At 42.8% G+C, this 25,856-nt stretch overlaps 1 protein-coding gene across 1 annotated transcript in view; it reads left to right on the top strand.

Moving 5' to 3' along the window:
* Nucleotides 1-25,856, top strand: part of LOC147698597 (protein HP-25 homolog 1-like) — a 158,087-nt gene that overhangs the window by 81,112 nt on the left and 51,119 nt on the right. Inside the window, exon 2 of the mRNA XM_086935191.1 lies at nt 25,101-25,308. Within this exon, the coding sequence (XP_086791317.1) occupies nt 25,101-25,308 (208 nt within the window). The remainder of the gene's footprint in view (nt 1-25,100; nt 25,309-25,856) is intronic.

The following is a 25,856-nucleotide window of genomic DNA, read 5'->3' as shown; positions in this document are numbered from 1 at the left end:
TTGTGTGTACAGTTAAGGTCCTTGGGGGTTCGGGGTGGTAGAGTCTAAACTTATCTGACCCTCGCCCCTCTTTTGTGATTGCACTAATCCACTCTATACCACTCTGTGACACTACTCTACTCTACGACCCTCTATGCTACTCCCTCTATGCCACCACACTCATCTACTCCACTACTCTGCGCCTCTACACTCCATGCCACTCTACTCTGACACTCTATGCCACTCCACTCTATGACACTACTCCACTCTATGCCATTTCAATTTACTACCCTTCTCCTCTCTGTGCTACACTACTCTACAACAATCTACTCCACTCTACACCACTCTATAACACAGTTCTCCACTCTACGCAACGCACTCTATGCCTCTCCACTCTGCTCTACACCACTCCACAACACTCAATGCTACTCCACTCTATGACACTCTGCTTCACTATACAATACTCAAGTATATGACACTCTAATACACTCTTCCAATCTATGAAACTCTACTACCACCATGATAATCCACAACACTGTGCCAGTCCACTCTATGCAACTCCATGACACTCCACTCTACCCTACACCACTCCATGACTCTATGCCACTCCATAACAGCCCACTCCACTCCACTACACTGTGCTTTACGACACTCCGATAGAAAAGAAATTTGCGCCTTGTCTGTCTAAATGCCCCTCCCATGCTGTGTAGCAAATGGTGAAGGGTCAAATGTGAACATTAATCCTACCCAGATAATCTAATTAATTGAATCACTGGTTTAGTGATTTTTCATCAGCCATTGCTGTCACCCATTATCATTGGTGACCTCAAAGGGTATGCTATGTGTTTCTAAATTATCCCTACTGAATCAATTAGAGCAACAGATAATGAGCCCTTAAATGTCCATTCTCATGTGAAAAACAAAATATTGAATCCAATGCTTAATTTGAGCCTGTGGTTTCCGGTGCTCAGCACCAGAACTAAATTGTCAGCACCTGCACGCATGACCGCCTGCCCCATGGCAGAGCAGGTGGCTGAAATAGGGATGACCACAACAGCAGCCACCGATTAATTCAATATATGATTAATAACTGCCTTGCAAACCATTCTTAGAGATTTTGGAGCCGGGAATAGTATGAATTGTAATACCTGCAAAAGTGTGAGGGTTAGTAGTTGTCTTGGTACTGTCGTTGGCAGCAACAATGGATAGTTTAAGTTGCAGAAGCCTTCTGCCAAGCGCCCTGGGACCTAATTGTTCACAAATTAAGCACTGCATGTGAACCTTAACTATACGGGGCCAGATGAGACCAAGCAATACAGGAAGGCATATTCCTGAAAATACACACTGTGCTGTACCCACATTTTGTGAAAAAAGGCCACTTCACACATTATAACTTCTTCATGATACTAAGTAGTACCTGTAAACAAGTTTGTATTGCTTTATTCGTAGAATGACTTCCTGCTCTTTGTGTCCTCTTATTACTAATCAGGGATAATTGACACTGATGTAGAAGCCCTGTAAAAATGCTTTCCATTTGTATTTGCTGTTTGAAGTATGTGCTGATAATGCGGTTTTACTTCTCTAAGCGTTTACCTCTTTGTCGGGGGTGTAGTCGTATGGGCTCCTTCCAAGTAAGCTATCAGCCACAGAAAAACGCCTCGCCAGCCATGGGAAAACGCCTCGCAATGTGCTTCCTTTTAACTTCCTTATTTCCTCACTAAAACCCTCTATCGCAATGAAAAACATTTAAAACCTAGTGAAGATAATTCCTTCACCAAAATACGAGCGCAGCCATGAGTTTCTATGCTGTGGCCGAGCTTCCATCGGTTTTAATCCAAGACGCGCTAGTGGCAGCCAGCAGGTAATGATCATGCCCGAACACAAACAATAAAAACAAGATAATATTGCAATATAGACAAAAGGGAAAACCTTTTAAACCAATGAAATTATGGGTTGAGCAATTACCCACCACCAGCAAGGTTAGCACTGGTAATAATTAAAAGGCAGCACCAGTCCGTCCAGGGTGGCAGGGTCCCCCTCAGCCGTCTCACACCTCACGCGCATTTTAAATTGCGCAAAGTGGCATGCGCATGAGAATGCTCAGCCGCAAGGCTATCCCTGCAAGGTCAGTGTGCAGTTTTGTTTCTTAAACCAAATATCACAAGCTCGAGGTCTATTGTGATGTTTTCGCCCACAGAATGCGACAACTTGTTTTTAATGGCTTCCCAATATTCTGATAAACTTGGACATTCCAAGAACATATGCGTATCGGTGGCAGCAGCTAGCCCACATCTAGGACATGAAACTGGGCAAGTTAATGAGAATTTCGTTAACCTATGGGGGGAATAATATGCCCTATGCAAAGTAAAAAGGTGGTTCCGACGAAGCCACGATGGTTTAACTAAGTCCCAGAGCAATGAGCAGGAAGCACGCCAAAGCTCTTCCACTTCGAGCCCCGGCATTAGTTCTGCCCATAAGTTTGTTGGTAGTTGAAAACTGACATCTATTTCATCTAATATTTTGTTATACCATCGGGAAATTTCTTTTTTCGCCACTGAGTTGTCTAGTAAGGAAGTTATCAAGTCACTGTTACCACCTATAGGCTGCTTGCTACGTCTCATAGACTGACCATAATATGTCTGAGCCCAGCTAGAAATCTGAATGTATTTAAATCTTGACAACTCAGGGCCGACTTTGTTAATAAGGTAGTCCCATGGAAGTAAAGCCCCATCCATGAACAAATCGTCCCAACCGTCAGTACCAGCTTCTAGTAAAGGTTTATTAAGGGCGTCTGTTGTCCATAGGGGGGGGAAGGTAAGTTTAATATTTTACTCTATCCTTGCAGCACGTAGGGAGATATGCAGGCACTGGAAAGATGCGCTATCACCTACAGTGCATGAATGGCGAACATCCCTCCTCCAAATTTCTAAACTTGATTTAGCTAGGGTAGGAAACCCAAACACTAGAGCATACTGGGCAATGCTTGGTTAGTTAAGTCCTTTACCTGGGGTTTTTTTTTTTTTTTTTTTTTCCCCAGGTCCGATGATTAATGTGAGCATTGCCTACCTTGGCTGTCAAGACTGATGTCTACAGTTCAAGGCGGTCTCGATGACTCGGGCACTATCAACTGAGGTAATATCCCAAGCGGGTCTATGGTCGCTGTATGCAGTGCCAAAAGGGAACCGGCCGTACCCCCCGAGAGACAAATCCCTCACCAGCTATATGGCTGAGTTGGCACAATACATGACCTCTTGACTATTCGCTCTGTGGTGGATTTTTTCTCTCGGTTTTGATAAATTGGAGCTTTGCGCACAAATGAGGATAAAAAAAAAAAAAAAAAAAAAAAAAAAAAGGTCAGTGTGCAGTGGTCCAGAGTCTGTAGCTGTGGTGCACTGCGGGTTAACGATTTCCGTTTGTGTGTTCTGCGGCTGCGTATGTCCATGCATGAATAATGATGACATATTTTATTTGTTAGTGCGCTCTTTTAGGCGTTTTCTGCCATAAAGGGAAAGTAATGTAGTAGAACAGTTTCCGTTTGGAGCTAAAGTGAAATGTAAGAAAAATGCATAACTGCGTGCAGAGTGCTAAGTGGTTGCTGGCTGCGCCACTGCGAAGGGGGCCCCTGGAGGAGTGTGGGCCCCCTCGCACCGCGGGGTCTGCGTGGGCCTGTGTTACGCCCCTGCATGATAGACGCTCCAGTGCAGCTCCCTGATGCCGAACTTATCCAGCTCATTGACGATGTCTTTATATGGGGTGTGAATCACCGGGCAGTGAACATTGGGAAATTTGTGGAGATGCTCAGATACAAGGGAACATTTGTGAAGGAAGAGGTGCACGTTCTACAGGGAGACATTCCAGTTCCATGTTTGCTCAGCAACGTCACGGCTCAGTAATGGGCTTCCTGGTCTCTGGTCTTCTTTGGCCACATAGCAAACATGACTGAGCATCTCAACATCATAAGATGGCTCCCAGCACTCGCCAAAGCGTTGAGGAAGCTTAAGGACGCACAAGTCACCCTTCACATTAATGAAGTAATCAAACCGGAGGGTCAGGATCACTGCAGATTTCCTGTGCACCTTTAGCCACAAGTAGAGGAAGATATAAAGAGTCTTATAGAGCAATACATCATTTAGCCCGCTAATGGGCTAACTCCATGGGTGTCCCCTATTGGGGCTGTGCCAAAGAAAAACACCCAGAAGATATGCATTTGTGTTGACATATGTTTACAAAACCCAGCCATTGAAAGGGAATGGCACCCAGGCCCTCACCTAAATGACATGATCAGCTGACTGAATGGAGCCTGTATGTTCTCCATGTTAGATCTATTCAAAGGCTATCACCAGCTTGAACTTGACCCACAACCACAATACATTACCACATTCTCCACTCACCTGAGGCTGTTCCGCTACAAATGACTAAGCTTCGAGTGTCATCCGTGGCAGAAATATTTTAAGAGACGGTGCGGAGAGTGATATAGTCGGTAAAAAACTGTCTGAACTACAGTGACGTTACTTTGGTGTTCGGTTGCACAACTGAGGAGCACGACACGACACTCTGGTCTTCTTTGGTCACATACCAAGTAAAGTTGAAATGCTCCACAAAGCCCCCTGTGGATGTAGCAGAAGTGAGGTTGTTTCCAGGGCTAGCGAGCTACTGTGCTCGCTACATCAAAGACTTTGCCACAGTGAGCACCCCACTCCAAGAACAAAACAAGGTCAACCGTTTCTCTGGAGCTCAGAGTTCGACAAAGCATTCATGGACATCTGGCATGCTGACACAGCGGTGGATCACTTTGCATACTTATATGCAGCTCTGTGCACCGAGCTCACTGTAGAATCCAGCCCAGTGGGGTTAGGGGCCATCTTCGCTCATACAAGCCTGGCTGGACGGGACTCACCAAAGCGCATTGTGGCATATGCCAGCAGAAGTTTGACGGATTGAGAAAGAGAGACTGTCAGTACTGTGGGCCTGCAAACACTGCCACATGTTCATCTATTAGAAGCCATTCACCATCGTGATGGATCACCAAGAACTGGTCATGATATATGGCAACCCGAAAACAAAAATTCCTTTGCGCATCGAGAGGTGGGGGGTACATTTGATGGACTACAACTTCAAAATTGTCCACAAACCAGGGAAGGAGCATGAGCCTGCAGACTACATGTCAAATCACCCCCTGTCATGTGAAAAGCAGCTGAAGAATATCTCAACTTTGTGCTACAACAAAAGACACCTGCTTCAATAATGATGGAAGAACTGGCGAAACAAACAATGGCGGACGCTACGCTGAAGGCAGTCAAAACATTCATACGACAACAGAGATGGAGGCATGCGAACCATTAAAGCCCAATGAGTGAAGGGGTCAGGAGAGTGGAACTTCTGGCTTTCAAACAAGTGCTGGCAGAGTTATCCAGAAAGGAGCGAGGAATACTTCTTTGAGGAACCAGGATAGTCATGCCGTAGACTCTTCGGCTGCGGACAGTTAGCATTGCACATGAAAGCCACAGGTGAATGGGGGCCACCAAAAAATGCTGAGAGAAAAGGTATGGTTCCTGGGCCTTGACAGTCTGTTAGAGGGCATGATCATAAACTGTCATCTATGTCAGATAATGGGATGGCCATCCAAGCTGGAGCAACCACGCATGTCTGAACTCCATGATGCTGTGTTTCCTTCTGCAAAAGTAAAGGCATGTGTCGTGAAGGCCGTCTTGGAGCGTCTCTTCCGGAATCACTGGTAGGTAACAGGGTATCAGTTCGGTTGCAGTTCACACCTGTATGTGACCAAAAGTATATGCTTTAAGACAAAATATCATTGCTCCGTCAATCTGGAATTGCCAATTTTCATAACAACCTAAAAGACATTATGGATTGGCCTTGAGCAGGCCCTGGGATCAGAGCTTAGCCAGGGCCAGTGCATCCACCTGGCTCCTCACTTAGGCCACTCCTCTTCTCTGATTGAAAGTAGTCTAATTTCGTTAAACCGCAGTGGTTCACTTGATTAAATAGGCCTCCAGTGCTTTTTTGTTTGTTTTCTCCTTTGTATTTTTTGTCTATATAAGGTGTTAAATTTAGGCTTCTCACAGGATGACTGCTGACCAAGCAATGCAATTGGTTATGAAACTGATCAACACCAATGTCCGACACTTTGCTTAGACACTGAGACAGCATCTGAGTTAAGTGTGGAGATGAGTCTAGGAGAATATTTACCATCAGAGAAGACTCCTCTGATGACTCTGTTGCCAATGATGAGAGTGAAGGAGGGAATGCGGCTGACCCAAGTACCTCATGAGACTATCAAGATGTGGCAGCTCCAAGAAGAAAGACACTTTGGCCCTTATTTATCGGATTTTGGCAGAGGGCAGTGCAACAAGGCACTGTGCTGTGCTGCCCTACACCAAAGTAAAAGGGCAGTAATTCACGGTATTTATGCAATACTGTGCAGTCCTGCCCTTTCTCCCTGTGCTGGTGCAGTTTCTGCATCCTAGCATTAACGTAGGCACCCGTGCACCATTGTGCAATGGTGCCTCTGTTGCATGCAGGATTGTTTTTGTGCAGGAAGGAACACCTTCCTGCACAAAAACAATCCTTTGAGGAGTTTTCCTCATTTCTCCTCATTACGCTTCGCCACGGGAGGCATACAGATATGGGGCTTCCCCAAGTTTACATGATTTTGTTAATCTGCGGTACCATCAAATTTCATGGGTGTTGCATGGGAAAACCTACCACAATGCCCATAGAACGCCTCCTGGGCGCAGAGTAAGGCGACACAGCTATTTGCTCTGCATTGCCTTACTCATGATTTAAGAGGCCGTTCAAAGCCACACAGGTTTAAGTATGGGCGGAAAATCCGTTTCGCTCGCGGATTTTGCGGATTTTCGGTAAATTCGCAATCCGCGAGATTCGCGAATCTCCCGCAAAATCCGCAAATCCGCGAGCAGCGGATTTTATGGCTTGCTCGCACTGTTCGCGTGAGTTCGCGGCTTCCCAGTACAACTTCGCGCCCCGCGAATAAGCGCTAAATTGCAGAAATACGATCTTAGCAAAACTGAAACTACTTACCAGGTTCAAAAGTTCAGGCTCATCATTAGTAGCCATTTCCTGTAGTGCTTCCTGAGGGGCCCCTCCAGAGTTCAGTTGCCTACTTGCAACTATTATGTGACCCTGCTCTGAACCTCAGAATAGTTACACATATGCCACAAAGGTCCTGAATTACAGCTAAGGGAGACAAGCAGGAGCCAGGCTGGAAGTTCAAATCCATTAATCAGCCCCTAATTCATTATTGTCAGTTGGGGCAGGGCAGGTGTTGTAACTAATTTTGCAACAATGAAAGCACTTAGCAAGTGCAAAAGATCACTAATCAGGAAGCACTAAGGAACCAGGTGCCAGCTAAAAAAATATTCTGTGACATTAATCAGCCCCAAATTAATTCAGGTCACTTGAGGCAGGGAAGGTGTGCTTTGCTTTGCCACAATAATGTACACTGACTGGACAACCAGAGGGTGCTGTGATGAAACAGAGGGTGGCATGGGTGGGTCAGAGGGTGGCATGAGTAGTCAGAGAGTGGCAGTGGTGACAGAGAGTGGCAGTGATGAAGAAGAGTGTCCCAAACAGGCTGGACACGTAGAAACAACAAGTTCGCAAAACTTGCGACCCGACAGGTAAGTTCACGTTTGCGAAATTGTACAAAACCTTCGCGAACTGGCAGAAACCCGCGCGAACACAAAAAAAAAAATCCGCAAATTCGCGAGAATTCGCGGATTTTGCGGATTGTGAGTTCGCAAATCCGCAAAATTCGCGAACGCGAGATTCGCAAAATTCGCCCATGCTTACACAGGTTGGCTTTGAGTGGCTTCATAAAGTTGATTGAGATCCATAGTGCAAAAGTGATTCAGGGCTCTCATAAATAAGCCTCTTTGAGGTTCCAATATATCTGCAAGCATTGTGCATGTTGCAGCAAGAGCAGAGGAAAAGCTCCATGGGTTACATGGAGGGAAGTGGGCCAGGACAATGTTCTGACTCAGGAGGAAAGGAAAACATCAAGTGAAAGTCACAACAGCCTAAACAAGCATTAGTAAATGCATTAGGTTTAGCCTATGGGGTTAATAATTTGTTAAGAGGTGTGGGAGCAGTGTATGAGTGCAGGGAGAATGTTGTGAGTGCTCTCCGTGCAGTGTGATTAGTGCATGAATGACAGTTGATAAATGTTTGAGTGCAGTGTGAAAGTGCCTCAATGCATGGTGATTGATTTCTTATGGTGACTTTTCTAGTTTTAAATTGAATAATTCTAAGATGTTCTCCGGAAAAAAAACACTTCTACGTTTACAACCCTATGACTAGGGCTAGTAATAATGGGAGAGAACATACAATCTAGTTTGATTAACCTTTTCATTTGTTAATTGGTTGCTACTAGGGCATTATGTAATGGTGTGGTCTCTACAGAATAAAGTTAATAGCTACTACTACTGCCACAGGTTACTGAGACGTTGTGCTCATGTAATTAAAAACTAAATCAGTTATTGTCATGTAAACAACATATATATTTATATGTAAAATGTTTAGGACGTACGTGTACAGGTGAATACGTTTTTCTAGCTTTGCCTTCCTATATGGATTTGTTTTGCCGACAGGCTAGGCATGTGGGTGTGTGATGGATGTGACAATTTTACAATACCTTGAAGGGAAAATGAGTTATGTTTAATTTATCAACGTTATGTAACCTCTTTATGACAGGTCGCAATGTGATGATTTTTATTCAAAGTTAAGATGTACACCTCACATTCTTCATAAAATGACACTTTATTCCCTTAAGATGAAAGTTGAAAATAAATGGCAAATGTGTCTTTTCTATATTTAAGCAAATCAAAAAACACCCATTTCTTTATAGACATAGATACATCTAACTAATCCATTTACAACTTGCATGCTGGAATGATAGATAAGCAAACATACAAAATGATACCCAGAACTACATTCCTGACTGTAGTATGGAAAATCGACATGCTGTCAAATCTGCTCCCAAAATAAAAGAAAAGCAAACAGGTTGCTTCATAATGATTTCATATAAAGCCCCTTTCTAATGGATTTCTCTAGTGTGGGGGTGCAGTGCAGAGGGACGCTGACAGTGAGTTTCTTTTCACCAGCAATGCCACACTAATACATTCAACCTGGAGATTTACATGCTTTGCATTTTAAGTGCACGATGGGAGCCTGAGGGGGCCACATCCAGCGGCAGCATCAGATGTAACGAGCGCTGCCTCTATCAGCTCGGCGCCAAGCTGTTGCCCAAAGAAGAACAAGTGGGAAGTAGAAACAAGCACAGCGCAAGCGCTCCGCAGCCAAACATTTAAAGAAAAGAGTTTTATGATAGTCCAAAGGGAGCCAACAAGCATGCTTGAAATGTGTGCAGCCAGGGGGAGAAGGATTAAGTGAACAAACACACACAGTACAAACGCTGTGCAGGGCAGGATGATTGACAAAAAAAACCCGGAGCCAACAAACATCCTTGAAATGCATGCAGCCACGAGGAGAATGATTAAGTAAACAAGCACAGTGCAAACGTTGTGCAGGGGAGGTTAGGTAAACAAGCATAGGGCAAGCACTGTGCAGGCACGACATTACAAAAAAAGTTCCCCAAAAGCAGATGGAAGCAGTACTTCAGCTACGGGAAACTGATAAGAAAAGCCACTTTTAAGATGTATATTGAGTACAATAGATTTCATAAGCAATGTGCAGGTGAAACCTAAAAATGAGCACTACTCTAAAGCCAACAGCCACGTTTTCAGTAATTTCTGCAATTAAATTAGGTCAGAGATTAGGCGCAGTTTAAAAAGGAGAGAATTCTAATGGGTGGCTGCCAGGTAAGCAAAGGCGTGTCCACTCATTGAACCCTTGTAATGCGTCTCCAAAGGATGATGGCCTAGTTAGTTGATGTAAGCGCTCTAAAGGATTTCTAGAAACAAATTCTATTTATAAGGGCCACAGGACCAGTAATTAGACTGACTGATGCACATGAAAAACCACTCTCTTGCGCACAGGCAGCCAATGGAGAGAATTCAAACCAGCTGATGCAGAGGTTCTAGCTGCAAGGTTGCAGATCATTCAAGCAGCCATATTTTGGATGCTTTTTAGGCAAGTAAAAAGATAGTCAGTTATCCCTACATACAGAGCATTACCAAAGTCAAACCAAATAGTGATGAGTGCCTATACTATAGTTTTGTGCCAGTGAGTTGGGATACAAATAACATTTTTGCAGGCTTAGCGCAAAATGCCGAAACAACTTCTAAACACAGCAGTGTTGTGGTCTTTCATAGACAGGGACTCATCAGTCAGTAAGCTCAGGTTCTTTGCTTCTTTGTTGGGATTTGGGACAGGGCCCAAGGAAACTGGCCACCAAGAATTATAACAAATACTGTTGGTCATTTCAAATAGTAGGATATCAGTTTTCTCCCCATTGGCCTTTAGACAATGAGACTGCATCCAGTCTGCTACAACAGTGAGCTAGCCCATGAAAGTCCCTTTAGTACCATGGTTCTTACCCTTTTGACTTCTGTGGATTGCCACTTAACCATTAATGGAAACTGGACACCCACTGAGTTCTTAATGGAAGCCAGTGACCCCCGCCTAATCATTTTCGATTTTCTAATCTGCAAAACAATGCGGAAATAACCATTAATCAAACAAATACAGAAATTATTAAATATTTCATTTAAGTCACAAACAAATATAAAAAATGTAATTTTACTATGAAGGTTAGAGCTTTTCTAAATTCAATTGAGGCCAGTCCTCTTCCATACTATATTCTGTTGGATGCACTTGCTGTGCTCCCACAAATCGGTCTGAGGATATTAACTTAATTTTTATGCTCACATTTCAAATTCCTTCACATTTGCAAAACATTAAAATGCACTTTACAAATCTGTTAATATTATTGAATTTTTTAAGCAGCCGCGGATTCCTCGAGTAGGCTTCCCAGGCCCCCAGGGGTCTCCGGACAAAAGTTTAAGAACGACTGCTCTAGTAGGTTCAAGACTCTCATCAATGGAAACAATATCATTCACATACAAAGCAACATCAAATCCTCATGCTCTAACAATGCCAGCCAGGGGAGTCATATAGACATTTAAGAGCGTAGGACTCATAGGTGAACCCTCGGGATCCGCATTTTATCGCCACAGGCTTCGACTAAAAGGAGGTAGCTGGAAATGATTACTCAAAAAAGAACAAAACGGCTTAAAAGTAGTATAATGCAGTCCAATCTTATGTAGTGTATGTAATAGTAAATGATGGGAGACTGTATCAAAGGCAACAGGCAGGTCCAGGAGGATGAGGGCGGCAGATTTGCCCTCATCCACCAGGAGCCTGATGTTTGTCTCCTAAAGGGTAGTGATTCTGTTATGGACTGGGGAGGCTGAAATCAAAATAACGTCTCTGCAATGAAGTACCTCCCTGACCATAAATTATCATAAGTTGTAGAGCAGGGATCTACAGAAGTATCCCTACTCAGGTTCTATCACTGAACTCTTTTTACTTTGGTGCAGTTTTTCACAAAATGTATAGATCCCTGTATCCAAAATTTTAAGTACAACCCAACGTATTCAATAAATACTCTTACACTAGGTCTTTGTGTGATTTGTTATCTTTCTTGTTGTTTTTTTTAAAGTTCTGTATCATCATTTCACATAGACACGTAAACAAATAGCATATTTTACAGTAGCATAAATATATAACATACTTCACCGTGACGATGTACACATACTTAAGACAGATTCACAATTCGAATGATAACTGACAGTATATGGCGACATAACTTACACATAAACAGTCCATAAGCAAAGATACGTCTTTTTACATGACACATATATAACATATATTTACAAGTGCTTTGTTCCTCTAACAAATTGCACAAGTGCCTTATTGGGGTATCATGTGTCCTACTCTTGTTTATTGTTGGTACCGGATGCCACATTTTTGTATACTGGTACTATTTTAAGGTCTTAGTAAGGTCAGAGCTTGAAATAAATAGGTTGCTATGGCCCCCTAAATCACGCTTTGTACCAGGTGCATCGACTGCACTAGTTAATTGTTATTGCTCTTGACCTTTTTGTGGAATACGCTGCTGTGTTTCAACCTTCAGGGGCACACCTTGATGGTATTTTTGTGGAAGGTCTTCTTCAGAGCCCTATATTCTTTTTGGACACTGTGGATGTATTAAAGGACATTACAAACATTCTGGGGTGTCACATGAGGATTACAATGTAGTAATACTTTTACTGCGATTCTTTTGATCACATACCGTGTTTTCTTAAGGAATGAAACGTTTATTATGGTCTATGGAAGGCAGTCTTCCATGGTCTACTCAGTGGGCTTTGCGCCTCGCTTTCTTTGGTCTGTGGATATATGGGGAAGGAGAACTTAAGTATTGGTTTTATGTTGACATCTTAGAAAACTTAGTATTTTACCTGCTGTGACTAGTACATGCATCTTGTCCAGCTTGGACTCTGTGATTTATGATTATGCTTGTGCTTTGAGTAACCTCCATTGTACGTGCGCAAAGTGTTGCGCATGGTGTTTTCTGCTCTTCACTTGCCTAGGAATGCTAATCGCAGTTGAGGTTGTATTCCTCGGCATGCCAGACGGGGGAGTAGCATGCACCCTAGTCGTCATGTGGGTACAGCCATTCTTTTGAGTTGCGGTGGTGGTGTTGTTTTTTATTTATTTTAAGTGCTGCTGTAAATATGCTGGCCGATTTCTAATAGTTCCCACCAGCGATCTGTACGTATGAGCTCTTTCATTAATCTGTATGAGGTGTACATGCGGTAAATTAAAATAGCAAACCATTGAAGGTTTAGGTACCCATTGTCGCGGGACCCTATGGGTCATATATGCATCTTTGTTAAAGTGGCTGTGGTTGTGCATAGTGTTAGAGAATCTTGCAAACCTGGTGGCAGGTGATGGAAAAGTCTAGTCCTTGCCTGTAGTGAGCATTTATGTGTTGCTTCCTTAGGTCTTGGAAACAGCTCCCGGTGATACAAAAGTCTAGCCCTTGCAGTTGGTGAAGGATATTCACATGTTGCTTACTTGCATATACGTGCCCCCTGCCCCTTTCTGCTTGTCACCTCTATTTAATCCTTACTTGGACTGGATCCGATGTGTCTTCTGGGTTGACGCCCTTCTCGCTCCATCTTTTTGCTGGCTTGCTGCTCGGCTGCTGCTTGTGAGCCTGCTTATTTCCTGGTTTTGCCTGTGGAGGCGGGGGAGTTGTTCCACAGTAACTATCGTAACTATCGTAGGGAACGCTTCCTGGTAAAGTTTGGTGCTGTCTGTTGACTGTTCTGTGCCTGACTTCCTGTTGGTCTGGTAACCATGGATTTATGTTTGCGAAGGGCTTAACCTAAGCCTGTGCAGGATGGGTCACACTTTGGAGTATTGTTACTTATCTACACAAGTGTCACTGCCTTCTCTCATATGTGTGGGTCACGGCATGTGTGGCTTCGAGACTGATTGATGGTAACCTTTGGTGGTGTTGGCAAGGTGCATTATTTATCACACTTGTTTTGGATGGCAGTTGGCTGTTGCTTGGTTGAGGTAAGGGCAAGTGGTGATGTAGCTTTCTTAGTTCTCATGTCATTGCATCTCATATACTAATAGCTCATTGCGGATGGGTAGAAGTTTGTACTTTTTGGGCTCCAATGGTTCTGTGGCTATTTGAGGAATTGAATGGTGTTTCCTATTGTTTGTGATTGACTGGCATGTCTGATTCAAGCATGTTATCCTAGTGGGTACCTTGTAGGGTGCACTTGTGAGGGCGGGCAATGTCGGCTCATGTGCAGTGCATTATTTTGCTCATCTCATTAAGTTCATTGTCAGTTGTACCCAGTCGTTAGATAGTTTTTTCTTCAAACCGGGATAGAACATTTTCCTTTTATGTGTTTAAGGACTGTCCACCTTATATCATGTGGCCCATGTCCTTTTTCTACACAAGTTTCAAGTTTTCAAGTTTATTTTATTATGATAAAGGAACTCTTTATGAGGTCCACATAAAAGCCAAAATATACATACAAAAGCAAGAAGCACGTAAGATGTCATTTAACAACAAGAACAAATAAAAAAAAAATTAACATCTTAATACAGGTCCAAAAAACATTTAAAGAAACTGTACAGTTTAAAACAAAACATTTCATTAGGTGGGTTAATCAAGGCCGCCTGAAATGAAGAAGCTGATAGAATGTTGAGTTGTAGGCAAATTGGTCTTAACCATCTACGCCTGAAAGGCATCAGGGCAGGACAAACAAAAATAACATGATCTAAGTCCTGGTCATACATCTGACAAAGATCACAGAGTGCCGAATGGCCATACCATCTGGCACAAAGAACTTTCAACGGAAGCAGATCTTGTCTTATTAAGTACAATAAGCGTCTAACGCCATGAGAGATGTTCCAGTACATATAAGGTTGAGCTTTCCGCAAAATACAGGACTCAATAACAGGAGTACAACCTTTTTTCAACAGCCGGGAATCTCTGTCCTGACTAAACCCCAGTTCCCATGTGGCAGACTTCAAGATGGTTTTTAATTGATAAGAGGATAAAGAAAATAAAGTCTCTTTATCCAGTTTCAATTGTGCCACGGCAAATCTGAAATTTTTTACAATCAAGGAATAGTCATTGAAGTTTCCCAGTAATTCATTTTTTATAAGATGTCTTAAGGTGTTAGACTCACTTTTTGCTATACCTACTACCCAACGTATGATACTGGCCAAACCTTGAACCCAGCCACTGCGTATACCAAGTTCCTGTCTCAGGGAAGCAGTCGAATTTGCTGTACTAACAGATAATAAACTACGCAAAATTTTCCCTTCCGCGGAGTTTAAAAAACTCCACTTTTTTAGATCAATTAACTCTATTCCGTATAACAGGGAGGCAGGAACTTTCGCTCTGAATACATCTAAAAGAATAGAAAAATGCCTTCTACCTGTGGCTTTATACAAGGATACTAAACTCTTTCCCTGTGAAATAGCCTTCCGGGAGTTATTGTCTATATGTGCTTTGTCACTTAGATTATTTGTGACAATTTTGCCAAGGAAGATGTAGGATTTCACAATTTCCAATTTTTGCCCCCCCACAACCCAAGGAAAGTTAGGGAATTTAGGTTTCTTCCTACCAGAGAAACACATCACTTTACTTTTTGCCGTGCTTATCAATAGGTAATGGTTTTCAGCATATTCAGAAAGCGCTTGCAAGCGATTATTTAAGCCCTTCGGGGTAAGATCCAAAATCAAGATATCATCTGCATACATAAGGCATGCAATTGGAACTCCACCCAAAGACGGGGCAATACCAGCGCAGGCTGAGAGGGCAACGGGTAAATCAACTGTATAGAGGGAAAACAGCAAAGGAGCCAAAAGGCAACCTTGCTTTAACCCATTAGAAGTAGGAATTATTTTAGATAAACCACATTCACCTCCCAGTAGAACTCTACACCAGGTATCTGAGTAGAGGGCGCGAATTAATTTAATAAGAAAGGGGGGCATACCTAGATCAAATAACTTTCTCCACAGCAATATTCTATCCACTTTATCAAATGCGGTGGAGAAGTCAATAAAAGCGCAATATACCTGCCCACCACGGACTTTCACATATTTTTCCGTGATAACTTGTAATGCCGTCAAGTTATCTAGAGTTCCATGATTTTGTCTGAAACCTGTTTGTTCAATAGGGAGGATTTTAAACTCAGTTACCCATTGGTTCATTAAAGTAAGAATACATTTTGCGAAAACCTTACCAATGGCATCAAGCAAAGCGATTTGACGATAATTTTGGGGAAGATCTCTTGCCCCTTTTTTATATAAAGGAACAATGATACTTCCTTTCCAGGAGGGGGGGACTGTTCCACTAGAGAAGCAAAATTTAAACACTGGAAAGAGGATTTTGCTCCAAAGTTCACTCTGTTGTTTTAATACAGAGATGGGGACTTTATCTGGACCCATCGCACCAGAGGAACGCATGTTCATAATAGCAAATTCAATTTCCTTTTCCGATGGACAATCAAATACACGTGAGACATTATTAGATTCCACCTTGTATAATTGTGAATTATTGTTACTGTACAAATTCTCGATATATTGGACCCACGTCTGTTCCTCAAAGGCAATAGGAGTGGGACTGGCTCTGGTACCACAACCCTTGCCGATTAAAGACCAGAAAGTCTTGGCTTGGCCGTTATAAGAAGCTTCCCTCAGTTGTATCCAAAGAGAGTCTTCCTTATTGCGTTTTAAACGGGCCTTAAGCCTATCTCTCCTTCTTTTTAAAATTGACAACTTGTGCTTGGCATCTTGGGTAAATAATAAATATTGCCCCCTTATTACTTTATTTATTTCTATATTTATAGCCCGCAGGGGATGAGGGACTGCAAAAGATTGTTTCACACAGGGTTTCTTTTTCGCTATGGAAGTTACCGATTCTAGAAAGTTAGCAAATCCCAACAGCTCTCTCCCTTCCCAGAGAGGTAAACTCTCGACAGTTAAATTCAAAAGGGACACCAAACTTTCAAAGGAGCGAAAATTCCAGAAACATTTCCCTGAGTTGGAGTCAAAATTCACCAGGTCCGTATCCATACTCCAAGAATCCACTTTCGGGAGACTGACGGAGACTGTAAGCATCAACGCATTATGGTCACTAAGGTTAGACTCAATGACTTTCATATCTTTCAACTGGGAAAATAAAGCATAATCTACCATAACATAGTCAATAATAGATTTTCCCTTATTTGATTTATGCGTAAAAGCTGCCGGGGTGTCGGAAGGGAGCCTCCCATTTACTATTAGACAATCAACTTTATGTAGGCCTTCTAGGACAAGTTTACCTCTTTTGTTAGTTTTGACTTTAGCAGGGAACTGGGCCGATGGTATATTCAAAGACTCTTCCCTATGGATGTTTCTAAACAAATCCAACCCACAATTGGATATATTGCAGTTCAAATCCCCAAACATTAATACATGAGGAGACGGGGAAGCATCCATCGTTTTAGTTAAAAAAGAGAACAGTGTTTTTAGACCATCATTAAAGCAACAATTTGGGGGAATGTAGATATTTATCACAACCAGCGATCTATTAGGGCAATCCTCGAATACATCTTTTAAGGTTATTGCTTGGAACAATTTCCCTGGATCGAGATAATGTGAGTAATTCCATTTTATTCTATTTGTTAACAAGCATGCTATTCCTCCCTTTGCGTGGCCTCTTCTGGAGGAGGTTGCGCTGTTTTCCAAAACAAAGTAATCTTTTTCTAGAGCTAATCTACCTTCCACCCATGTTTCTTGTAAACAGATTATATCTGCCTTTTGGGAATGCAAGAAGCACAGTTTCTCCTTATGATCTTTAAAACCTGCAGTATTCCACGAGATGAGCTTCAGCTCTCTGTTAAAAATTTGAGTGCGGTTTGGGGCAGGAAGCAGATTTACTCGCTAAAACTCCAGGTAACCAACTCCATTTAGACTGATCATCCTTCACAGTTTGTTTAAGAGGAGGATTTTTATATGAAACTTGCCTTTCATTCCTGAACACACATATTTTTAAGTCCTCCGATCTAGAACTAGACCAATCCGACAACATCAAACCCGTATTGGAGGGAGATGACAAATTGGGAGGAGCACATTGATTTCGTTTTTCCCCAAAGTATGGCGTAACATCTATCCCTCTGATTTGTAATTCCTCTGCCCACTGTAGAATAAGGTTTAACACAACTTTAGATTGGAATTTCACCCTTGTGGATCTCCCTACCAAAGAGTTAAGAAGGAATACTACGTCCAAATCAGACGTTTGAATTAATTTTAAACTTTCAATCTCTTTGAAACAAATAAGTAGGGCAGATCTATTTAGAATTAAATCGGGTTCAAATAAGGGTGAAAAATCAAGAAACAAAGTATCTACATTTATTTTTTCTTTAGGAGGAATAACTACAATTGAGGGTGCATCTTGGAAAGGCCTTGCTGAAGGATTGAGAGAGGAAAGGGAAGGATTAACAGAGGGAGAGGTGACCTTGGGTGCGACTTGGAGAGGCCTTGCTGAAGGATTGAGATAGGAAAGGAAAGGATTAACAGAGGGTGAGGTGACCTTGGGGAGGAAAGGGTTAGTGGAACTTATGGGACCTAAACCTGTAGACGTGAGTTCCACTTTAGGGGAAGCAATCATATCTTCCTGAGAGGCAGAAGACTGCTCAGCCTGAGGGGGATCTTCTAGAATTGGTTCCACACTTTTATCAAATAGAAGTTTTCTCTGTCTTTTTTTAGAGAATCTTCGAATGGGTTTTCTCTTCTTTATTCTGATCTTTTTGTGTTTTGGGGGAATCGATTTTTCTACCATTCCAGAATTTGCTGTATGGATCACCTCCTCTTTGTTTGACTGTAAGGAAAATATAGGGAAGAGAGAGGGGGTTTCAATTTTATGGTTGACTGGGGACGTAGATACTACCTCTATCTTATCACTAATGGAAGCTATGCAATTAGCACCAGCCGAAACCGCTTTGAAAATCTTAAGGTCAGCTGGTAGCGCTACTGGATTCATTGCTTTTTGGCCTTCCGTAAGGAGAGGAGTTTGAGCTGAATCCAGTGCTGCTTGAGCACTAGGAGAACTCTTTTTGGGAATCTCCATCAGAGTAGCAGATGTTGGAGGGCGATCTGACACTGGTCCATTCTTATTTTGCAAAAGAACTTTTAAAATTTGAGTTACCGTGTCAAAAATACACTCAGAACCTCCAACAAATTTTTCAAGTAGGCTCAGAATCGAAGATAGTATAGATTCCAAAGAGGACAATGAATTGGAGATTAACCTCCCATTAATACTTGGAGAACCCTCAGCTAAATTGTTCAAAATAGGGCCAGAACAAGAGGTAAAGTTTAATTGAGCAAGGGAAAAATCTAATTTATTAGAGGGTGTACTACTTAGAGGACCCGCACTTGAAATGGTTATAACTTCATCTGAATTTGGGATACCCCTAGATTTCCCCTGTAGGGATCTCATCCGATCCTTGTGAGCTGTTAGATCAATGTCAGGTAATGTAAAATCACTTCCTAGGACAGGCGGTTTAACTGGCAAAACTGACAAAGGGCTAGTGTTCACTATAACTTTGGGAACTTCCATGAGAGACGCTTGGGGGGGGACAGTACTGTCGGGTTTCAAAACCTTACAACCCGAAGACTCAGGAAGTGAATTCAGTTTCAATTGCGAGTTGTTTGAAGTCAAAGGCGAACCCCTTACTATTTCGGGGCTAGCAGGTATAAACAAAGATTGACTAGGAACCAAACTCAGGCTAGAGGAAACGTTAATAACCATATTAGCAGGCTCCGAAACTTTATATTCTGGAATTTCGCTCGGGGGCTGCAGCTCAATCGACTTGTCTTTCCCTTTGTCCCATAAATTGAAAAGCTGACACTGGCCTTTCAATTGCATGGAGGACGTAATTTTATTGCGTAAAGGGTTAGATTTCGTTTTAGACCCAGATCTCCCTACTAGAACGCGTCCAGAACGCAGTTTTTTAGCCGTCATGAGAATAGTTTACGCAAGAAGCAATAGATAGAAAATTCCAGAACCCTAAGGTACAATACAAGCCTGTAGAGAAATGTCAAACTAAATAATACCAGAGATCAAAGGGAGGGGGCCCAGCCCAGCCTACTTCAGCCTCTGACGGCCTCAGACGGTCCCGCCCTTGTCCCGGGCTTCTCCCGGCGCACTCCCGCGCGCTCCCGCGTTGCGGTACCAAGTGGGAGATTTATAGCTGCGCTGAGGCGGGGGATGAGCCAGCAGGGAGAGCGGGTCAGCTGATGAAGATGCCGAGGGTCAGGCGCTCCTGGGACTAGTAGTCCTGCGCCTGCCCTCGCTCGCAGCCCTGCACTCACCACCGCCACAGAAGCTCAATCAGTGTTGTTCGTATCAGGCTTTCAGCTTTACAGCACAGCGCACTTCCAACAGCGCAGTCCAAGATGTCCAGAGGCGATGCGGGACCCGCGGAGCGGGTTCCGCGAGGAGTAGAGTATGAAGGCTAAAGGAAGAGCTGCTCCAACGTGCTCGCAGTCCAGTACTCCTTCTACTATTTGAAAAGGCAACAGGTGAGCAATCCAACAAGGAAACTGACACACTGGTTTTAGCTGCGCTGAGGCGGGGGAGGAGCCAGCAGGGAGAGCGGGTCAGCTGATGAAGATGCCGAGGGTCAGGCGCTCCTGGGACTAGTAGTCCTGCGCCTGCCCTCGCTCGCAGCCCTGCACTCACCACCGCCACAGAAGCTCAATCAGTGTTGTTCGTATCAGGCTTTCAGCTTTACAGCACAGCGCACTTCCAACAGCGCAGTCCAAGATGTCCAGAGGCGATGCGGGACCCGCGGAGCGGGTTCCGCGAGGAGTAGAGTATGAAGGCTAAAGGAAGAGCTGCTCCAACGTGCTCGCAGTCCAGTAATCCTTCTACTATTTGAAAAGGCAACAGGTGAGCAATCCAACAAGGAAACTGACACGCTGGTTTTAGCTGCGCTGAGGCGGGGGAGGAGCCAGCAGGGAGAGCGGGTCAGCTGATGAAGATGCCGAGGGTCAGGCGCTCCTGGGACTAGTAGTCCTGCGCCTGCCCTCGCTCACAGCCCTGCACTCACCACCGCCACAGAAGCTCAATCAGTGTTGTTCGTATCAGGCTTTCTGCTTTACAGCACAGCGCACTTCCAACAGCGCAGTCCAAGATGTCCAGAGGCGATGCGGGACCCGCGGAGCGGGTTCCGCGAGGAGTAGAGTATGAAGGCTAAAGGAAGAGCTGCTCCAACGTGCTCGCAGTCCAGTACTCCTTCTACTATTTGAAAAGGCAACAGGTGAGCAATCCAACAAGGAAACTGACACGCTGGTTTTAGCTGCGCTGAGGCGGGGGAGGAGCCAGCAGGGAGAGCGGGTCAGCTGATGAAGATGCCGAGGGTCAGGCGCTCCTGGGACTAGTAGTCCTGCGCCTGCCCTCGCTCGCAGCCCTGCACTCACCACCGCCACAGAAGCTCAATCAGTGTTGTTCGTATCAGGCTTTCAGCTTTACAGCACAGCGCACTTCCAACAGCGCAGTCCAAGATGTCCAGAGGCGATGCGGGACCCGCGGAGCGGGTTCCGCGAGGAGTAGAGTATGAAGGCTAAAGGAAGAGCTGCTCCAACGTGCTCGCAGTCCAGTACTCCTTCTACTATTTGAAAAGGCAACAGGTGAGCAATCCTTTTTCTACACAGTGTTGGACCATTGGTGCATTCTGGACTTTATATTTAATTCTGGATCTATGTTTGGTAATCCTCTTTTTCACAGCCTGGTTTGTCTTGCCAACATATGCAAGTTTGCATGGGCATATGATGCAGTAAACTACGTTGGAGGTATTGCAGTTGGTAAATTCCTCATGTATGATGCTTTTTTCAAATGTATCGCCTTCAATGGTACTTGCACACGAGGTGCAGTTTCCTCATCGATGGTGACATTTAATGGGCGGAAGGGCCAGCATACCCTGTATAGAGGTTTTCAGTTTCTTTACCTGAGTATTGGCGCAAACAAATTTGTTCTTAATGTTCTTGTTCCTTTTGAGCGCAGATTGGTATTTCTCTCAGTTCTTCTAAACCTTTTACTGTGTGCCAATTTCTTCTGACTATTTTTTACCTCGTTGGTAATGCCCGAGAATGTGGTTACACAGACCAACGGTGTTTCTTTTTCACCACTTTTGGGGACCTGTAATGCTTCCCTCAGGGTGTACCAAGCCCTTTTGTGGGATCATTTGAGCAGTTTCCTTGGGTAGGTTCATTTCAACAGTTTCGCCATCAGGATGTTTGCATTAATGAAGTAGTCCTTCTTTGTACAGTTTCTTCTGATTCTTAAGAACTGGCTGTATGGTAGATTCTCACAAAGGTTCCTTTGTTGGAAGCTTAAGAAGTGGAGGAAGGTGTTGGAAGGGTGGTGTATATTACTCCTTCTTCATGTTTCGCTAAGACATCTAGGAAGTTGATTTCTTCCTTACTTTTATTTATTGAAAACTGTATGTCTTGGTTTTGGTTGTTCAACCACTCGTGGAACTCGTGTAGTGTTTCAGGGGGGTCCTATCCACAGCATGAACATGTCGTTAATATATCGACGCCATATCCGTATAGAGCCATTGTACGGGTTGTTGTAAAAGACCCATCTTTCTTCGTACATAGCCATAAACATCACTGCCATTTCTGGTGCAAATAGACAACCCATTGCAGTCCCTTTGAAATGTGGAAACCGTTTTTCATTAAACTCAGAGAAATTGTATTTGAGGCATACCTCTGCCATCTTGACTAGGTGTTCTGTGGGTAGGTTATGGGGGCGAGCACGGTTGTCTAGAAAAAACTTCAGTGCTTCCAGGCCAGCCTCTTGTGGAATATTGCTGTACAGGCTAACTATGTCTAATGTCACCAGGTGTTCACTTTCTGGGTCAAAGGGGAGGCCTGCCAATATGGTGATGGTCTGCATTGTGTCTCTCAAGAAACTTGGTGTTGCTTGAATGAATGGTTTTAGGAACGTGTCAATGTACTTCGCTGGTCTCTCTAGGCTCGAATTTACACCTGAAATGATAGGTCTTCTAGGTGGGTTGATTGGATCCTTGTGTTTCTTTGGAAGGACGTACATCAAAGGTGTTCTTGGATTGTCATTATTGATGTACTGGGCCTCTTTTTCCGATAGCCATCCTTGCTCTTCTCCTTTTTGTGTTAGTTCAATTTGTTTTTGTTGCACTACTGTACTTAGATCTTGTTCGATTTTTCTGTAGTTGTCCTGGTTTAGCAAATTGACGTGTAATTTCTGCCTCGTATTTTATTCTCTCCATGATGACGATAGCACCGCCTTGGTGCCTTGGTTATTCATCAGATTTTCCAACGCCTCTTTTTCTTTTTTAGTCATGTTCCACTTGGTAAATTTTCTCTTGAGATCTAGGATCTCCAGATCTCCCATGACATTCTTTTCGAAAGTTAGAAGTTCCATTCGGGTACTTCATGTTGGTGGAAAGAACGTGGACTGTTCTTTCAGACCTGAGTAATTCCTTTTTGCTGTGTTTGGTTTTCCCACAAAGAAAAATTAGACACTTGTGCAATTTGTTAGGGGAACAAAGCACTTGTAAATATATGTTATATATGTGTAACGTAAAAAGACATGCCTCTTTGCTTATGGACTGTTTATGTGTAAGTTATGTTGCCATATACTGTCAGTTATCGTTCAAATTGTGAATCTGTCTTAAGTATGTGTACATCATCACAGTGAAGTATGTTACATATTTATGTTTCTGTAAAATAAGCTGTTTACATGTCTATGTGAAATGATGATATAAAATATTTGAAAAAAAAAACAATAAGAAAGATAACAAATCACACAAAGACCTAGTTTAAGAGTATTTATTGAATATGTTTAGTTGTACTCAAAAATTTGAAAAACTGCACCAAAGTAAAAAGAGTTCAGTGATAGAACATGAGTAGGGATACTTCTGTAGATCCCTGTTCTACACCTATGGTAATTTATGATCTGAGAGGTACTTCATTGCAGAGATGATTGCTATCCAACACTGCCAACAACTTTGACTCAGTGTTGTTGTTTACTCAAAATTTCATGTCAGAGAAATCTAGCAAGTCATTGCCTTCCAAATAATGAATACGTTGGGAATTTATCCATTTTTACAGAACCTTAGCAGGGTAAGGAAGAAGGGAAGTAAGACGATGGTTCACCATGTTTGCAGGATTAGCAGGTTTTCTTTTTTAACAAGGGTGATAAAGGGTTTCTGTATAGGTTCCTTTTGGAATACACATAATGGCTTCTTGATGCAGGCTGAAAGCCGAAACGCGCGTAGCAACTGTAAACTTTCTTAGCCATGTACAAAATAAGATAATGTTCTTAAAATGTTTCACATGATCTAATCAATTTACAAAATGATTATTGAGCTGTACTAACTGTGACATCTAAAGATATATTTGCACAGCAGTATTGTAAACATTAGATTTGAAAATCTAATCAGATGACATAAGTTATCTTTATGAAATAGAAAAATAAATACATTTTGAATATTACATTAATGTCTATTGAATATTATAAGCTATATATTTCTATATATGTTTAAATATTATGTCATGTCAGTTTAGGTCCATAGTTTTATTCATGTTCCTTAACTAATTTATTTCCAATTGATTCATTTATCCCGGTTTAAGAACTCTAGTCGGGGATACCTCTTATTCTTACAACTAAAGAAAAAAGTCCAACCAACCAGCGCTCCTCCAGTTACCCAGTCATTACCGTTTCCCTGTTATTGAGCATGACTAAGATTATTTGAAGGAAAAGAAATAGCCTCAAAATCCTATTGCGATGGCTACTTGGGACTGTAATCTTCTAGCACCGGGGGCGGCTCCTCGGTTATGGATGAGGAGCATCACCCCACTGCTGGAACCAGAAGAAGCATGTAGTGAAAGTGCTTTATTATCATTTTCTTTTACTCCAGAGCCACTGACTAGTCTTGAGGGTGGAGCCATCAGAGCAGAAAGAGTTGTGGGCTCAGGCCACTGCCAGTGCGCATGTAGGTTTGGCTGGCTGTTTTAGGACTGCCAAACTGACATATGCACATGCCAGCATAAGAGTAGCGTCCGGATTGGCGTAGGGACTCTGGGAGCCTGTGTAAGCATCCTCTGAAGAAGCAGCGTGGCGGCGTACGCTAGGCTGCAGGTAGATTTATTTGCTTTTATTCTCCCTGAGCTGCCCACCGATTTCCCCAGCTAGCAGCAGCCACTGTCTAGCACCAAGGGAATACTACAAACAAAGGAATTTCTGAGGACTAGACACCCAAGTGAATCAAGGAAGCTGAGCATGGACTTTACAACATTTTCCTAACCTGAATGACCTGCAAATGTTGAACTATTTTTAAAAAACTCAATGACCTCCTTTTCTACATGTAATAGTATGATGGAAGAAAGATCATTGTTTGCCGCCTTATTTAAACCTTTTTTTTAAATATGCAAATTAACGTGCTCCATATTTCCCCAATATAATATTTTCTGTAATGAGTCCCAATGCTTGTAAATGTGATTCAATTCTAATTAAAAACACATGCACATTTTTGTTGTGACTACTTCTTTTTTAGATGGCTATTTTCACCATGCTGTTGCTCACCTGCCTACTAAGTGGCAGCATGCAGAGTCCTGATTCACATTCTCCAGAAGACAAACAACACAAAGTCTGTCAAGCTGTAACAGGAGGAGGGATTCCGGGCATACCAGGCTTACCAGGCAATCCTGGATTTTCAGGGAGGGATGGTAGAGATGGAGTACCTGGAGAGAAAGGAGAAAGAGGTATGTAAAATATTTCAGAAGTGATCACTTTTATTTTGTGAGACAAGTGAACACTCTTCTTCACGCCAAACAGTGACAACTCAGGTTGAAGTAAATAAGTCTTTAACCATTTAACATACTGTGATTTGCTAATGCATAACTTATTCACAGTGATTTCCTTCAATGTTACTTTTGTGCCTGTCAAGACAACTTATCCATACTTCTAGGTAGACACCTCCGTCTTAACTTAGTTGAAATTGGTGTCTTCTTCCATGATTAGTTTGGTGGAATGGGGTCCCTTTTGATGAGTGCTGGTGTACTGTTTCCTTTGTGATTATCTGTCTGTCTATCTATCTATCTATCTATCTATCTATCTATCTATCTATCTATCTATCTATCTATCTATCTATCTATACACACACATAGACACACACGTGTATTGTAGCAGCTATTTAGCTAGCCGAAGGGTAAATAGTGAATTTCTCCCTGCTATTTACGTGGGTTGTGGCTAAATAGTAGAAATGATTTACTATTGGCCTTGAAAATACCTGCAAAACTACACTGTTTAA

The sequence above is a fragment of the Lissotriton vulgaris genome, chromosome 8 (assembly GCF_964263255.1).
Source record: "Lissotriton vulgaris chromosome 8, aLisVul1.2, whole genome shotgun sequence".
NCBI classification, from domain to species: domain Eukaryota; kingdom Metazoa; phylum Chordata; class Amphibia; order Caudata; family Salamandridae; genus Lissotriton; species Lissotriton vulgaris.
Note: the sequence above shows the minus strand (reverse complement) of the source record. Positions and strands in the feature narration are given on the sequence as shown.